General features: G+C 39.8%; 2 protein-coding genes and 1 non-coding gene across 4 annotated transcripts; 1 reads left to right on the forward strand and 2 right to left on the reverse strand.

Annotated features, from left to right (window-relative positions):
• Positions 1-564: 564 nt before the first annotated feature.
• Positions 565-8,997, reverse strand: RANBP1 (RAN binding protein 1). The gene is made up of 6 exons (XM_066979154.1): positions 8,858-8,997; positions 7,385-7,521; positions 5,787-5,944; positions 4,021-4,149; positions 1,898-1,963; positions 565-953 (listed from the first exon to the last, which is right to left on the reverse strand). The coding sequence occupies exons 1-6, from the start codon at positions 8,870-8,872 to the stop codon at positions 829-831; spliced, it is 630 nt and encodes a 209-aa protein (XP_066835255.1). The 5' UTR covers positions 8,873-8,997; the 3' UTR covers positions 565-828.
• LOC125182811 (small nucleolar RNA SNORA77) lies at positions 1,685-1,819 on the reverse strand. The gene has a single exon (XR_007163421.1). It is a non-coding gene; the product is annotated as a small nucleolar RNA SNORA77 (small nucleolar RNA).
• Positions 8,998-9,048: 51 nt separating the features above from the next.
• TRMT2A (tRNA methyltransferase 2 homolog A) lies at positions 9,049-16,830 on the forward strand. Of its 2 annotated transcripts, XM_013173800.3 has the most exons (11): positions 9,049-9,874; positions 10,610-10,718; positions 11,207-11,388; positions 12,287-12,401; positions 12,681-12,796; positions 13,364-13,475; positions 14,325-14,447; positions 15,064-15,139; positions 15,688-15,804; positions 16,028-16,124; positions 16,441-16,830. In XM_013173800.3, exons 1-11 carry the CDS (start codon positions 9,252-9,254, stop codon positions 16,742-16,744), a joined length of 1,974 nt encoding a protein of 657 aa, XP_013029254.2. In that variant the 5' UTR covers positions 9,049-9,251; the 3' UTR covers positions 16,745-16,830. The 2 variants fall into 2 exon arrangements, with proteins under 2 accessions (XP_013029254.2, XP_047919852.1); XM_048063895.2 differs by lacking the exons at positions 11,207-11,388; positions 12,287-12,401.
• Positions 16,831-17,325: the final 495 nt, after the last annotated feature.

Below are 17,325 nucleotides of genomic sequence, written 5' to 3' on the forward strand. Positions count from 1 at the left end.
TGTTATGTGCTGACACACAGCAAGGTACTCAAACTCCTTTGTATATGCCTTAGTGTAAGAGACCAGTACTGCCTTCAGTCAGCCAGAAGCACATCATGGAAGATCTGGGATGACAGCTACAACTTTGTGCTAGACTCAAGTGTTTTTAATATTAACTACTTTCATAAGCAGCAGGGGTGAAATTTTGTTTCGTAAAAGGAAAATGCTACTCAGGTCTCACATAATACATTTCTTCCCCCACCTTTGTTTTCCCTGTCTAATGAAACATCAGTAATAGCGTGACAGAAATGCTCTATCAGCTGATGCCACAAGTCTGCTGTATTTCAAGAAACACAGGTACAATCCCTGCTCAGGAACACACAGCAGGAAAGGGTGTGAAAGGTCTGTTACATTACAGTTTCAGAAGCCATAAAAAAAACACGTATGCCGTCTTAATCTTCCCTCTTGGTAAAGTCTGTGAACCTAGTCAATCCACAGGTATGATGATATGAATATCAACACCCAATGGAACAAATGTATTCATAAGCCTTTAAAGTATATAGAAAACTCAGTTCTGTCCTCTGATGCTGTTTCAAGTTTGTTTTATTCACTCTTTTGGATGACCATAAATAAGTGTTTCCACTATGGAAAAGAAAGTTAGCACAGTACATTTTCATGACTGGGGAATGGATTTTCTGAAGACATCTTCAAAAGGGCAAAAGCTTAGAAAAAACAACCTGAACACTGAATTCAGTTCCTTATAAAGTCCCTTGTAAAAATAAAAATTAAAAAAAAAAGAAAAAAGGAAGAAAAAAATTATAAAGGAAAAACTGCAAGGCCCAGGATGATTTATTGCTTTTCTTCATTTTTTTCCTTGGTCTCTTTCTTCTCAGCTTCTTTGCTCTCTTCCTTTACAGAAAGCTCTTCTAGTTTTTCAGCAACTTTGTCAGCGCTATCATTTTTGTCTGTGCCTGCTAAGAGATCAATGACAAAAAAGTTACATACAGGCAGCAGTCAATTTTCCTATAACAGGGGAAGTAGAAGCAGAGGATAAGGAGGGTATGGAGGAGAGAGATGGCTGGTATTTAGAATAAGAACAAAAGCAAAGAAGTTCTTTACTGATCAATGGAATGATTTATTCTGTTTCTTCTCCTTTGGTAGATACCGCTGATGCTAGTGTGTAATCATAGTGACAGAGAAACATGTAACATTTGGTCTGCTTTGATGCTACTAGTAACAGACCCCACACAACATCCAGTCAAGTAGATGTCTTAAGTCCCTAGCTTTTGCTGATCTTAAATTAAAGACATCCTTATGAAACCCAAGTTTCCCCAATTTGAAACTGAGACAGACAGGAAGTTCTTAAGACTGAAAAATGCTCATGTAAATATCAGGAGCATTGACTGCAGACTGCTTGTAATCTGTACTTTAGGAAGATGGAAATGTTTATTTTACAAGGTAAGCTGTCTTGTCACAGAGAGCTACAAAATGCAATGAATTAAGCTGTTAAATAGAAAAGACCTGTGAAGAAATGCTACAGCTTCATTTACATTAACAATTATAAGAACAGAGTATCCTGCTTTCATGATTCCCTCCCAGAAATTTCACAAGTAAACTGGAAGGAAACACCACTGTGGTTGCAGTGCTCACAGTTTACTTGTGTACTGTGAACCAGAAATGCTTCTTTACTAGCAGTTCCAAAAAAATCTATGTCCCAAAAGCAATTGTAACAGCCTTCTACAAAAAAAAGAAGGCATTTGTCATGCCTGTGAACTACTACTCTCGCAGACAGAAAAAGCACCTGAACTGAAGCCTGCAGTTCGGTACAGAGTGAGTCTGCTCAAGCACAATGATACTCCAGGGGGCTATAAGCACTCAAAAAGAGTGGCATAGTACAATACTTAAGACTTAACCTTACCTTTCTTTGCTCTCTTGTCTACTTCATTCCTGCATTCTTCAAACTTGGCCTTGAATTTCTGTGCATCTGTTTCAGTAAAGACAATATTTATTAGCTTTATCTCCTTGTAACATAGACTTGAGAAGTATTCATTCTCAAAATCAGAAGTTTTGCATAAACAAAACTTGCAGGCACTTATAAAGTGACCTAGTTTAAAATCAGAGTGCTGTGCAAAGTTCTCCAATCCCATCTTTGTGCAGAAGCAGTTTGTCTTGAGCAAGTCTAATACAGCCTCCTATATTGCACCTTGGAAATATTTAACACAAGACTCCAGAAAGAGCTGTTCTGTAGTCCAGCTATCCCTGCCCTTTAAAAATAAGGATGACAGACTGCTAATATGACTGTGCAGAAGACTGAGGTTTAGCCTTGAACTACCCTCCATCTTCACTATGTTACACCCCAGAAGAACTTCAGATCTGTACCATAACTTATGGCCTCAGCATTAAGTACTGAAGATAAAGCCTATTAGTATTCAGATTCAATACCCAAAGACCTGGACTTAAATTGCTCCCGATTACTGTAGCTAGGGAAGCACAGATTCCTCATATGTCTAAGTTGCTTAATCAAGCTACAATAAATAATGTTTATACAAAAATAAAACAAGCAATGAGAGACAAAAGCTGATCAGTCAAGGTACTTTCCAACACCAGAACTATAAAAATGGTAACATGGTATGTCAGCTTGGTACTACTGACCACATGAGGTCACTGTTGCCTCACAGTAAATTCAGAAGCCACCATGAAACTAGCTCAGGAAAATATTAACTCTTTTTGAGATGCTTAAAGAAAAGATACATGAAGGGTACATTTATGCCTGTTCACCTGTTATTTGCTTAGTCAGTACTGCAAAGGGTAAACACACAGAGGACAACTCTATCAATACAGAAGACAATACCATTAATAACCTATACAACCTCTACTGAAAAGGAGAGGGAAAGACTTTGCAAAGATAGGCAAATAATTACCCAAACCTTTTCATTTCACATTTGGTTAAGAAGCAAGCACTAAGCAGGTGGACCACATTTTTGTGTGGCTAAACAATATACTAGAGACTTGAGGAAAAGAAAGCAAGCAATGAGATCTACTAAATTCTTCCTTGATGCAGGCAAATCCATCCCATGGGTATGCAAACAAGATAGTATTTCTCTCACAACATTTCCATATAGCCTTGGTACACTATCAACATTAAAAAGGTCAGCCTATACATAGAAGTTTGACACCAAGCAAGAGGTAAAAGCCAAGCTGATTGCACTACTATATAAAATATGCTGGACTAGAAAGGGTGCATTTCAAAATACAGAGCTACTTTATTACCCATCTAGCATACAGAAAGAAAAGGTGGCTAGTACACTAACTACTTGTGTGGTAGGTAGTAAGGCAACAGTATTTTTCTTTTTTTTCCCCTCTTGAAAAAAGGAAAATGAAAGTACTCCTTGAATCATCCCAAAAAGCTGGAAAAGCTGCAGTGGCACTCAGCCCTACTAGCTGATCCACATGTAATTAGGGACCAACTCTATTCTGGTAGTCAGCATAGTCACTCCAGAAAAAAAAACCCCAACCAGTATGAGAGTCACATTTGATTTAATTAACCAAACATTCCATTTAATCAAAACTAAGATGCTACATCCTTTATTTTATAAAAGTATCTTCCGCTAAGACAGATGGACCACATCTCAGGTCAGTATTTCCTTTCCTTGCTTCTAACACAAGAATGGAGTCTTAACTAGAACTGAGCAACTGAGACAAATGAAAACAAGCTGCATGTACTAAACTCTACCCCCACAGCATTACTGCTTTTAGTTTTACTGTAACTAGCATTACACTTGCATGAAATGACTTAAGTTAAAAAAGTTTCCTAGAGCATAAAGCTCTGTAACTATTACTCAGGATCTAATTATTATACTTTATGTCAGTACATTTGGTGAAATGATTAACTGACTTCTCTCAGTTAAAGCAGTAATTAGCTAATGCTACTGTGCAGCGCTAAGTTATGCTTTATGTACAACAGAGGTTTACAGTAGTGTTTGGACCTGTATCGTAACATACAGCATACAATCAACACAAGTTCAGCACCAGTCCACTTACTTTCCGCATTTAAAAAACGGATTGCCAGAAGTTCAGGCTTGGGGCTTTCATCTGCAAAGTCAGCATGTGTGTTCCAGACCCATGCCCTGTCGCTTCCAGCATTAGGCTTCAGTTCCATTAAGGGTGTGACTGAAAAGCAAGCATTAAAGTGGTACAGAACATAATAGTAAATGTTTTCCACACCAGCCTCCGTACATCTTATGGACAGCTGACTGTGATGCTTATGTAAAGCACTTTACAAAAAAATACTTTTTGATACATAGAAAACAGTGTCCAATATAATTTTCTTTACATCCTCAAATAAAATGATGCAACACCATTACTATATAAAAGAATGGTGGATTCACCATTATTTAGTTAAGAAATGGAGTTTGATTCAATTCTGTTTTAAAAGATGACTGCTGTACTGTAAGAGATGCAGACACTAAGCACAACTCTGAGAAACAGTCAAATAGTTTATGAAAAGGCACACAGATAGAAAAACAGTATTCTTCTGCCCACTGAAAATAACATACTACCCATGTCTGAAAATCTGAAGATAGTCAACTCATTCCCTTGCATTTTTTAATTTAGAGATGGGATTACGTTTTGTTTCACTTAATGTTTGCATAAATGAAAATAGTCCTTTTGTCTGTATGTGAATCGCCATAAATTCAGTAAAGAAATCTATACTGCAAGCAGTTTTTCCAGGAAAAAAATTGATTACATGGACACTATAGATTTGCCAATTATGAACAGTTTTGCGCACATGCAACAGTTCTTTTCCTAAGCAAAGGGTTTATTCCTATTGGTTGCTGACTATGCTGCTTTTCTATTAACCATTTTTACTACACAGGAACACCTGAGTTCTCTGAAGTCTGACCTTCTGAAAAGATTTGCCCAAAGAAAATAATAGTTGTTTCTGACTACAGATTTGTATTAAGTTACATTAAACAAGTACTTCAAACTTACCTAAATGTAAGTTAACTCCACAGACACCTTTATATAAACCTGCGTACTACCAAAGCAATCAGGTAACATGAAGCATTACCAAATTGGTTTACTTGTTGCTAAATTGACTTTCAAATTTAGTTTCACTTCATTTTTGTTTTTATTCAAAAAGAATCAAAGGAACAAACCCCTCCTGCTCCATCAGCTCTCAATACATATTCTTTTTGAATAAATCAGCTGAATGTACCCCTTTCATTTCAGTCTGCTTCACTAGCAGAGAAAGGCAGCCAGACAAGTTTAGCACCTCAGCATCTGCCTTCAAATGGTGAAGTATTGTTTCTACCATTTCAGCCATTTAACTCAGGATACTAAATTATTACAATTGCTCTCAATATTTTGTTTTTAAATGAATGCAGAAAGTGGAGGCCTCAATATTGTTCATTATAAGGAATGTATGTTCTGGCTTGTTTTCATAAAAGAATGAGAAAGTAAGCAAACAGATTGTCCGTCTACTCAAGATAAACTTAAGTGTCTTTAGAACACCATTAGTCTAAAGAAAGAAAGAGTAACACTTTCAGTGTCAGCTCTGCAGGCTGTTCCCAAACCCAACTACAGCTTCCTTACACTAATAAAAGTAAGCGCTCATGGTTTTGATACTTGCAGTCTTGTGCACAGAGCAAGACATGACTATATTTACAGTAATATAAGTTAGACATTTGCTTTAAGATGCAGCAATTCTCTAGCTGCTACTAAAAAGCCACTGGGCTCTTAACCTTCAGTGTATGAAGCTTCACCAGGCTTTTTCAAAAAAAAGGCAAATATAACATATAACATACTGTAATGGTTTGCACAGATTTTTAGGGTTTTATCCCTCCTCATGAGGAGGCGAATTGTTCCCTTCTCCTTGTGTTTCAGGAGTTTTACATCACCAGTTCCTCGTTCTTTCCATTCTGGTAGGTCATTCTCAGACGCAAATCGGAAAAGTTTTGCTCGCCTTAAAGAAGAGAGAATTTCAGAAGTTAGCCTGTATGTAGGAACATTTATTGAAACATGCTCAATTGTACAATACAGTGGATTTTTTTTCTAAAGCAACACGTTTTTTTTTTTTACCCCGGCTTTTATTCAGCATGTAACATTAGAAACTGATATTATATATTCAAGGTTAATAACAAGCCATTAGGAAATACATAACATGCACTGTACTTTGTTATGTCCTGAACACACTTTTGGGGAGGATGATAAACATACCTGGTGTACATAATCTTTTAAATTAATGAATAATTAACAGGCTTTGCTATAGCTACCATTTCTAGGTAAATATTAGGAAACAATTGCTTGAATGAAGAATACAGCTGGTTGGCTGTAGCAATCAAACAGCTATATCAAGACTAAGACTCTTGTATAATTCCAAGCCCAGTGTTTGATCTATGGTTAACAAAGTGCCTCACCCTCCAGAGCCACTCATTCCCCTTCATCTCCAAACCTCTAGCTATTGCTATTCTTCAAGTTAGAATAAAAGAAACTTAGTGCTGCACTGCAGTGCAACATACCTGCTTCAGAACTTCATTCTTTAATTTTCCAAGATGGCAGTGTGTGTACCAAAGAAGAAACAGCAATAGTTTGGGAGGTTAGTCAACACTGACCTTAGAGAGAGAGCCTGAAGAGCTTAAGACACTGCTAACATGAAAAGAAGCACCTGCTCACACTACAGGATAAAATGTATCTATCCTCTTGCCCAAGCAACACTAATTCCAAATAGTTACATCTCAGATAAAAGCACAAATTCTACATTGGTCTTCTGGATGTAGCAAGGAAGCATCAATATGGAGACACAATTTAAGAACTTCAGAAGTGCAGTCTTTGCTGCAAGCAGAAGTTAGTGGTCACTAAAGAAATGTTCAGGAAGAAGCTTAGTGTTCTACTTCTCTATACAAGAAGAAGGGACAGGGCTTGTAATTAAAAAGATTCTTCAAGAGAAGGTGGCAGATGTTAGACTTCTAATATAGGCTCTGATGCAGATGAACTACTGTTGTCCAAAGCAAGTCATTCCTTCTAAGCCCAAATGGCACTACGTAACTCCTCCAGTTTTAGCTACCAGAACAACCAGCATTCAAAAAGAGATCCTTTTCTCTCTTATTTGTTTTATACTGTGATTACACACCATCACACCACAGATTATTATCCAAGTTAATGCTTTCTTTTAGGCTAAACAAAACCATATTAAAGACAGAGTCGTAGTATCAGCTCCTTTGCACTGTTCCAGACCTTATTCAGTTTCCTGCGGCATTATTGTCAATCATTCCCCAACTCAATCTCTGTCACCACAGTAAATACCAGCCTACCTTATTCCTAACCAGTTAACCAGCTTTTTCATAACACATTCAAGTTAAAGTCTAATAACCAGCTAGATAATACACAGAAATATTCTACTTACATCTTAAAGAGCTCTTCCTCATCCTCTTCCAGAGTTTTTATTTCTTGCTCAGGAAGGGAAACTATGGGCTCAAACTGAGGATCATGGTTAGAATCATCTGCATTTTCAGTAGAAGTATCGTGCTCCTCATGGGTTTCCTGGAGAGGGGAGATGGGGAAAAAAACCAGAAAAATTTGTTATATACTTTAATTCAAGACTACTCAGTGATTAAAAATTAGTAACTGAAATACCTTGTAACAATAAACCAAAGTTGTAGATGAAAATGAATTGCTTTAAGGTCAACATACAATTATACTAAGAAAAAAGGGGTCTTGCAGAACTAGACATTTTAGTTCTACCCACTAGCTTCTGGTAATGGAAAAGTTTCACCAATTATTTTTCCTGCTGAATGTGTTTTATGCTTCTAATACACTAGTGCTGCTTAGTGGCTAATGACCTATCACTACTGAGGGGAAAAAAAACAGCAAAAAAAAACCAAAAAACAAGTACTGCAGCTTAAGAGACATTTTACATCCAGAAAGGCAGTGTAAGTTCATTATTCTCATCTTATGTATTAGAATTCCCAACAATCTGAGGTGTTTTTGAAGCACTGTTGCAACAGTCACGAAATCATTTTTTTCCTTTACGACTACGCTCTTTGGGGGAGCTTTAACGGGTAAATGGCCAAGACGAGACTTCCCATCTGGTTGCTGGGGAACCGGCCCTAACGTTCTCCGAGCTTCGGAATCCCTCAGCGTGCGGCTGCCGCACAAACGGCAGCCACAAACGGCAGCCACCCCCGGCGCAGCCTGCGAGGGGATTTCATCCGCAAGCGTAATGAGGCCGCACGCGGTTAGCTCAGGTGAAGGGACCCGATGGGGCTGTTTTGTTGTTGCTGTTTGGGTAACAAAAAGGAAAAAAAAAAAAAAGGGGGTGAGGGAACAAAAAGCGCTGTAAATGACTCCTGATAGCCAGAACCCAGCCAGCCCAGGCGGGACGGGAGCCGCAGGCTCGGGCAGGCCCCGCGGGGCAGCAGCCGGCCCCAGCTCCCGCCGACGGGGCCGGGCCGAGGAGCAGCGGCCGCTCGGCGCCAGGCCAGGCCCTGGCGGCGGCCACGTGCGAGCGGCGCCCGTTACAACGGCAGGCCCGGGCCCGCCGCGACAGGCCCGCAGCACAGGGGCTGCTCCCCCTTCACTGAGAGGGGATTAAGGGGGGGGGGGGGGGGGGGGGGGGGGCGGCGGGGCTCCTCTCCCCTCAGCACCCAGGCGGCCCCTGAGGGAGGCCGCGGCCTCCGAGCGTGAGGGAGCGCGGGGGGGGGGGGGGGGGAGCTGAGGCCGCGGCCTCCCTCAGGCCTCGCCCCCACCTGATTCCGTTACTCCCCTCCCCCACCCCACTGCCCCCTTCCCATCCCCCCGACCTCCCCTATATGCCCCTCAGCGCCCCCCGCTCCCCCTGAGCCCGCCCGTTAGCCGCCACAGAGCCGCGCTCCCGCACCTTGGTGTCCGCCATGGGCCCGGGCTCGCTGCGCTCCGCTCGCCGCCGCCGCGCTTCCTGCCGCGCGCCCCCGCCCCTCCCGCCTTTACCTCATGCCCGCGGCCCGCGCCGCCGCAAGGCCCGATGGGAAACGGCCCCCGCCCCGCCCCGCCGCGTTCCCTGCAGCCCCCGCGCCATGGCGGCTCCCGCCCCGCGCCACGGCCTAAGATGGCGGCCGCCTGCCTGAGGGAGCGCTGCGGTTCGTCGCTGTGGTTTATTTCGTTTTTTATGAGCGACGCGGGGCTTGCGAAAGGGAATCAGGACTAAAAAAAAAAAAACAAACTAAAAGTTAACGGGCTTCTCCTGTAGGAAGCACTGAGCACCGCGGCGCGGCTGGGCTTCAGCAGGCGGCGGGATGGAGGTGGCTGTGCCGGCCGGTAACGGCGCGGCCGGGCCTGAAGAGGAAGGAGGAGGAGGAGGAGATGGTGGTGGTGGTGGTGGTGGTGGTGCTGGTGGCGAAGGAGGAGGAGGCGGCACCGGGGGGGACCCCACACCCGGCCCCGACGTGTACGGGTACACCAAGGGAGAGCTGTTCACCTCCGAGATCTATAAATTGGAAATACAGAACCTGCCGAAATACATTGGCTTCAACGACGTGAAAAAGTTCCTCGCCAAGTACGGGCTTAGCCCCCACAAGATCAAACTCTTTGGGCGGCAGACGTTTGCCTTCGTGACGTTCAAGAGTGAGGAGGAGCGGGACAAGGCCGCACGGGCGCTGCACGGGGTGCTGTGGAAGGGCCGGGCGCTCAGCGTCAGGTTGGCCAAGCCCAAGGCCGACCCCATGGCGAAGAAGAGGAAGAAGGCCGAGGGGAGCGAGGCAGGGGAGGCGAAGCGGCCGGCCCCGTCGGTGGCTGGCCCTGAGGAGCCTCTCAGTAAGCAGATAGCCGATGTGGTGACTCCGCTGTGGAGCGTGCCCTACGCTGAGCAGCTGGCCAGAAAGAAGCAAGAATGCGAGCAAGTGCTGCAGAAGCTGGCAAAGTAATTAATGCCTGGTTGTAAAGCTGCCCTGGGTCTTTTGAGACGTGGTTATGGTGGGATAGAGCTAAGTTTGAGCAGATTGCTATCTCTAAGATAAAGCCGGTTAGAGGGATGTCAAAAAACAAATCCCAGACAAAGTAAATAAAAGATCATCTGTGATGCTAGGGCTGAAGAAGTGCTCCAGCTGGCAAAGCTTGCTGTTGCTGTTCTTGGTCAGCTTCGAAAGATCACTAAATGAAAGGACATCATTTTGGGAGTCCGTAGTGCCATGGGCCTAAACAGAAAGATGTTTGTGCCCCTGAAGTTAAAAAAAAATGTGCACCTGTCAAATGATTTAAGAGGCAATATGTAGAGAAGGCAAAATACCATTAGGGTTTTCTCCTAGATAATCCCCTCATTTTTTAAGTCTGGTCTTTGCAGATCAAAGTATCTTTTCCATCATTTGACCTAATCATGTAGATAAAATTGGAATTCTGTTCGTGCATCAGTACCTTGCCAAATCTAGTACTAACCTTTGTAACTACATTAACTCTTCTTTTGCCAGGTTATGGTTGTTGTAAAATTGGAGGGTTTTTCTCTGTTAAACAAAGCATTTATTTCAGAAGAGATATTCTTCCTCTGGCAATCTGATACTTTCTTATGCCCTAGCTTAAAAAGGAAAAAAAATATTGTGCAACAGTTAACTTTACTTTTTCCAAGTGTGTATTTTTAAATGTTTGTTTTTGATTTGGGCAGGGAAATAGGAAATAACAACAAAGCGTTATTACCTTGGCTGTTCCTGCAGAAGCAGAAGTATAATAAAATGTGTTGCCCGGTAGAGGGAGTGAAAGCATCACCGTTACAGGTAATGTAATCCTAGGCTGAGGATGGAATGGGGTTGATGAGCTCAGTGCTAAATTGATTATTTGGTCTTAAGAGACTGCAGACGAACTGAGTATTTGTCTTTATTGTGTAATGAATGATGAATTTTAGACATCATAGCCTTTCGTGTAAATAGTGTATGGAAATATTTACAGGAAGCAGAGAAACAGTTAACTGGATATTCTACCTATAAAATGAGCATGCTGTCCCCAGAAGTTTGTGTTGTAAGCTAATACAAACATATTTCAAAGAATGCAGTATTTTGCTCTTAGAATAACATGATTTACTTAATACTTTTTCATTATTGTGGTTAGTTCTCATACATCAAAGTTCAGGAATATTCTCCATATGAACTGAAATGTCTTGTGGCCTTTTGCAAGTACGTTTAACCATGTGAAGGTTTTAGGACAAACTTGGCATGTAGAAGTAGGTGCTGTATAAATATCTTACATAACTTTATTTTAAATCTAGACCGAATATCGCAACAAATGTGAGTTCTTGATTGGGATTGGTGTAAATCAGGAAGACAAAACTGTAGGTTGTCGTCTTGGCAAATATAAGGGTGGTACGTGTGCTGTAGTGGAGCCATTTGATACTATTCACATTCCTGCTATTGCCAAAAAAGTAGTAAAAGCATTTCAAGACTACATAAGGTGAGCATAAGTAAATTGAATTTTCTGTAAATGTTTTGATGTCTTAAATACTCAAATATATTCATAAAATTAAATATGAAAAGTTTAGCGTTTGTTCTGAGCTTTATGACCTAAGGATATACCAGTCTCATTCTTTAGCAGTTCTTTGACATTTACGTCTTGTGCCTTGATCATTGGGTGTATGTCCCTTGCTCTTGCTCAGCTGTTTTGAGACAGAGGGGCAGATACCAGCATAACACAGCTTTATTGCTAGCGATGAGATACGTAAGTCTACAAGTGAAAGTGCCTGTTATTTAAGAGCTTTTTCCAATAACTGTAAAGAAATTTTTATTCTGAAAAATTCTTGTTAAAAGAGGAATTTGAACAACAAAAGTCAATTGCGTGCTTTGCTGATTTAGAGAAGAATCAGCCTACAAGTCAGTACAACAAAAGTGGTTACTTTGCGAGCAGTCACATTTTTTACAAAAGGAGCAGTTGCTTTAAAAGGCAGTTAAATTCTGAAAAATGGAAACTCAGAATAATCATGAATATGGAAAGTTTCAACTTAGTGTGGAACACAGAAGCTGATAAAGGCATTTATAAAAAGTTGTGTCGTTCCCTGAGTGTGGTGAGAGGCTGCCTATATCCTATCTGTAATTTTGGATGAGTTAAAATGGATAAGAGGTAAGAGGATTGTGAAAGCTAGGGAGAGATTATTTTGCGATTGGAGATCTATTAATCTCTTTTTTTTCTTAATTAAGATTTGGAAGTCATTCTTCTCTTGACAAATCAATGTAGTCTCTGTTTGTACTTAACATTTTTCATCACTTTGCATGGTGAGCTGCTTTTGTTTCAATCAACTTGAATGTCATGCAAAAAATAGTTCTTTGTTAAGTAACTGAGCTTCTGAAAATTGCAGGTCAACTCCTTACTCAGTTTACAGCCCAGAAACCTATGAAGGTCACTGGAAACAGCTCACAGTCCGTACCAGCAGGAATGGCCACATTATGGCAATTGTTTATTTTAATCCTCAGGTATTTAAGATGATATATAATGTGCAGCCCAGACGCACAGTTTTAAATTACATAAAGCTGATTTTATAAATAGTGAATGTGAAAGAGAAATAGAATAATGACTTAGCGTGGTTTACTCTGCATTACTGCTTTTTCATTTAGAATAATCTGATAAATGCAAATGAACAATTAATGTATGCCTTCTTTAAGCATATAGAAGTATATAGCAGGCATACACTAAATCATATCTTCTAAGTCACTAAGATTATTATTCTCTCTCTTTTCAAATGAAACCTTTAGAAATTAAGTAAAGAAGAGCTAGCTGACTTAAAAGTCTCTCTGGCAAAATACTTCACAGAAGGGACGGGAAGGGACAGTGGCATTACTTCTCTGTACTTTGTAGAGGAAGGCCAAAGGTAAGGAACTTGGTTTTGCTATGGGGAATTTTGGTGGTAGTGGGATTTTTGTTGTTTGCTAATTCCTAGAAGTAGAAGCAGCACTATTACTTTGCTGAACAGTTATTTACCTTTTCCACAAGACTCTTGAATCTTCCAGTTTTCCTGTAGCGGTCGCTGAGTAAAGGCAGCTAGGGTTTTCATGGGTTGAACCTGCTACTAGTTGGTGGCCGTCAAGCTGTGGAAGTGTTTGCTGTATTAGATGGCTACTTACTGTTATCAACAAGTAAATTTTGTCTTTTTTTTCCCTATTTTATGTAATTTGTCATCTCCTCATCGTCTTCCACAGAACACAAAGTCCACATAATCTTCATCTAGAGACAATGTAGGTCAAACTGTTTGTGTCAGTGGAACGAGATTTATAAGAAAAAACTCCAAGGTGGTCTCTAAAAGAATGTGATAAATGTTGCAATGTTATAAATTACTGTGCAGTAATACAGTTTTTAAGATGACTACAGCTTTGGTAAAAATTGTAACAAACATAATTGTTTGCTTTTGTTTGTTTGTTTGTTTCTCCCCTTCTACCAGGAAATCTCCCAATCTAGAAGACTTGCCTTTGGAGCATGTGGCTGGTGATAAGTACATATATGAAGAAATTCTTGGCCTAAAATTTAGAATTTCTCCTCATGCATTTTTTCAAGTAAGGGTGATACTAAGTTTCTAATTTACCTGGATTTGCATTGTTGTCTCTAAGATTGGCTGTTGCAGTGTAGTGAGATACTACATATTTAAGAGATTCAACCTTTTATGTTTCCAAAATGTGATTCTTCCCTTTGAACGCTTTTAAGCTTCAACAAGTAAGTAGTCTCTGCTATGTAAATGGAAAATAACTACTGAAATAGGAAGGAAATATGTTACCACCTGGGATCATAAATACATTGAAGATAAGCTGTATTTTCTATTATTTGCCTTAGATTTTAGGCTACTATTATGCATTTATTTATTTATTTTCATCTGGTGGACTTTACTTGCCCTTTAAGTTAGAGAATGCAAAATAGAGGCACTGGTTTGGTGAACTTGCTGTATACCCTTCCTTAACAAGAAGGCACAATTACAGCATTTATATTAAAGCAGGTTTACAGACGAGGTTAAAATAAAGCTTGCTGAGTGTCTTGTCATGGTTATATTCTCCTGGGTTTGAATCTTTACTCATTCCATTCCTGTTCAAGGACCAGAAGTATTTTTAAAATCCTTTGTTTTGTAGCATTTTGCTTAATGATTTTTTTTGTTATCTTCTCTAGTTTTCAAACTTACTTTTTAGGTACTGTAGAAAATGTCTTGGTTTCAGTGGAATATAGATACCAAAACATTCCTTCTCAGAAAGGAATGAGACTTTTAGGATGCAACGGTGACGTCGTAGATCAGTTATATACGATAACTTATGTGTGAAGTTGGTTATTAGAAAGAAAAAAATAATTTACTTTTACAAGACTTATTAAAAAAACACTATTTATGAAGAAGTAGACCTACTTGACATATAATTTCACAGGTAAATACACAAGCTGCAGAAGTTTTGTATACTGCCATTAGGGAGTGGGCACAACTGAGCCAAGAGAGCACAGTACTTGACATTTGCTGTGGTACAGGAACTATCGGGATTTCTTTAGCCAAGGTGAGTAACATCTCTTCCTGGATATAACCTACAATTAACAGTCAGGTGTGAATCTTTTGTTGTGCTTATAATGAAAGAAAATACCTGATGTACTTGAAATGAAATGCATAATATCTTAAGTTTTAAAATAAATTTCTAATTAAATTGCCTGCGGCTGTTTTAACAAATCATTACAAAAGCTCACTCTTATGTTAAATACCCTAAATTATCTTCAGATTCAGTCAAAAGAGCATGGAAAATGTACTGGAAAAGATTTGTCTACTTAACTAGTTAGAGCTTTCTCACAAATCTTTAGATATGAATAACCAATATTTATTATACTTGCATATTTCATGAAGTGGAGTAAAAAGCATAAAGGAAGTTTGGCCCTCCAAAAAAACAAAAACCTACCATAACAGGAGTCTAATGGGATAGATGATGTTCATCTGAGAATTTCAGTCAAAAAGCCCCTGTTATTTGTACAGGTCTCTTCATGGACTCTTTTCTAGCTGCAAGCTAGAAAACTAACCACCTGTAAGTCAAAGTTCACATGCAGTAGTTAATTGCTGATGCTATGAATAACCGTTGTATTTACATCTCTGTACCATAGGCTGATCTTTTTACCTTGATTCTGTAGAAAGTAAAGAAAGTGATTGGAATTGAACTCTGCCAAGAAGCTGTGCAGGATGCCAAAGCGAATGCCCAGATAAATGGTTAGTTAAGCTAAAATTCTAATATCTTTGTTTTCCAAGCATAGTTATTTCCAAGCATTCTTTGTTTTCCAAGCATAGTAGTTACATAGTTAATTCTTCTTCACCTTATCCAAGGAGCTTGAAATTACATGTTGTTGATAGTAATCTTGTCCATTTTAACTATTTCTCCTGAAAACAAGCATGCTAATCTCTGCAGTCATTTTTCTTGTTGACTAACAGCCAACATTACCTTTTTTTTCTTATAAACTAGAACATTTCAATGTAAATGTGAAACGAAGCTCCATCTAGCCTCATAAACAAAACTCTTTAACAGCATCTATTTTTCATGGGCTTTTGCTTTATTCTAGGTAACAGAGCATGCTTAAGTTATTGCTGTTTAAATAATTTGAAGTACCAGTCAGTGGTTGTTTATGTTACAATGGGATCAGGGTAGACTAAATAACCCATAGTTTCTAAGATATAAGACTTTAATATCCAACTTGAGTGTAATGAACGATGTTTTGGCTTGGTAAGTACTCTGATTAATACCTTGTTTCTTTGTTTAATAGAACTGAATAACATCGAATTTCATTGTGGGAAGGCTGAAGATATTGTTCCTTCCTTAATTAACATATTAGCTCCCCAGAACCTAATTACCATTGTAGATCCGCCACGAGCAGGACTCCGTAAGTTTACTTTCTCTGTTTTAAGTCCATTCTCCTAGCTGATGTTTAGTAGTGTGCCTAAGAAAACAGGAGCAGAACAAATAAAGTGGGAGGCTTCAACTATAACTTGAAGCAGCTGAGTATTCCACTAGTTTTGTTCATGCTGGAGTACAACCTGGAATAGTTCTGGAAGTCTGTTGATGCACACAACTCGCTATCAGCTCTCTTGCTTTTGACCATCTAGATTCCAAGGTAATCCTTGCAATTAGAAGAGCTGAACAGCTGAAGAAGCTTATCTATGTATCCTGTAATCCCAGAGCTGCAATGAATAACTTTATAGAGTGAGTAATTCTTGTATAAATAAGTAAATATGGTAAGAAAAATTGCTTTTTGGGGTGGAGGGCTGAGGCTGGCTTTTAAATCATGTTTACTGAGTTTTTTTCACCGTAGAACAGCTGACAGCTGCTACAAAGCAAGCTTGGAGCTGTGTTAACTAATAATGTTTAATAATGGAAATAGTAGGGGTGCTGACTAACTGTATTATGGAATGAGGCTAGGGAAAGAAAAACCTTTCTTAGAAGAGTAGTAGTATACTCTTCTAAGTGATGAACAGTACACTAAAGTACTAATACAGTTCTGTTCCCCTTTCCCATCAAGTCTGTGCCGTGCCCCTTCCAACCGAGTCAAAGGAGCCTCTTTCCGTCCTGTTAAAGCGATGGCTGTGGATCTCTTCCCTCAGACCAGGCACTGTGAGTTACTGATATTCTTTGAAAGGGTTGAATATGCAAACGGAAGCTCTGCAGAAGCAAAGCCTGATGATACTCAAGTCACAACAGCAGGATGTGATTCAGAGTGCTTGGACAGTACCAACCCATCTAAGGTTGATGCAAGCCAGACAACTTCTATGGATACATGTACGGATACAACATCCAAAGAGAGGGAATCAACTCAAGTCCTGTGAGATACTTTCCAGAAACTGCTTTTGCTTGTTAACTGCTTCAATAACATTGTTGCTGTAACACCTAGGTAATAAATCTCTACAACAGAGTGACGGCAAGGTTTCTAAGTTATTTCATCATAATACTAATTTGAATTAAATTGGATTACATACCATTAAGCTAAACCCTGCTTTTCTCCTCCTGCCCTCAGAGGGAAACCAAGGTGAGTGAATTAATATATATAGTGGCCTCGCTCTTCATACAGTTGTGATATAGCCTTAAACATTATCCCACAACTATATTGCTGAAGAATGAGAAAGTAGCTTGAATGCAACTTCCTCAGTTTTTGAGGTTATAACCGAAGTACTTTTGAACACAGTGCTTTCAACACCATCCCTGCACTAGATTCAAAGATCTTATCTAAGCTATCTTCTCAACTGTTTTACTCAAAGCACTGTGCAATAAGAGAAAAATTGAATTGCATTTTGTGCAAAATCTTAACACAATAAACATATATTGCAGGCACCTGGGTCATAAGCAAAAGTCCTGTTAGTGAACCCTAAGAACTACAAAGCTTAGCACCTTAAATCACACTTTGCTTGTA

Source organism: Anser cygnoides, chromosome 17, assembly GCF_040182565.1.
Source record: "Anser cygnoides isolate HZ-2024a breed goose chromosome 17, Taihu_goose_T2T_genome, whole genome shotgun sequence".
NCBI classification, from domain to species: domain Eukaryota; kingdom Metazoa; phylum Chordata; class Aves; order Anseriformes; family Anatidae; genus Anser; species Anser cygnoides.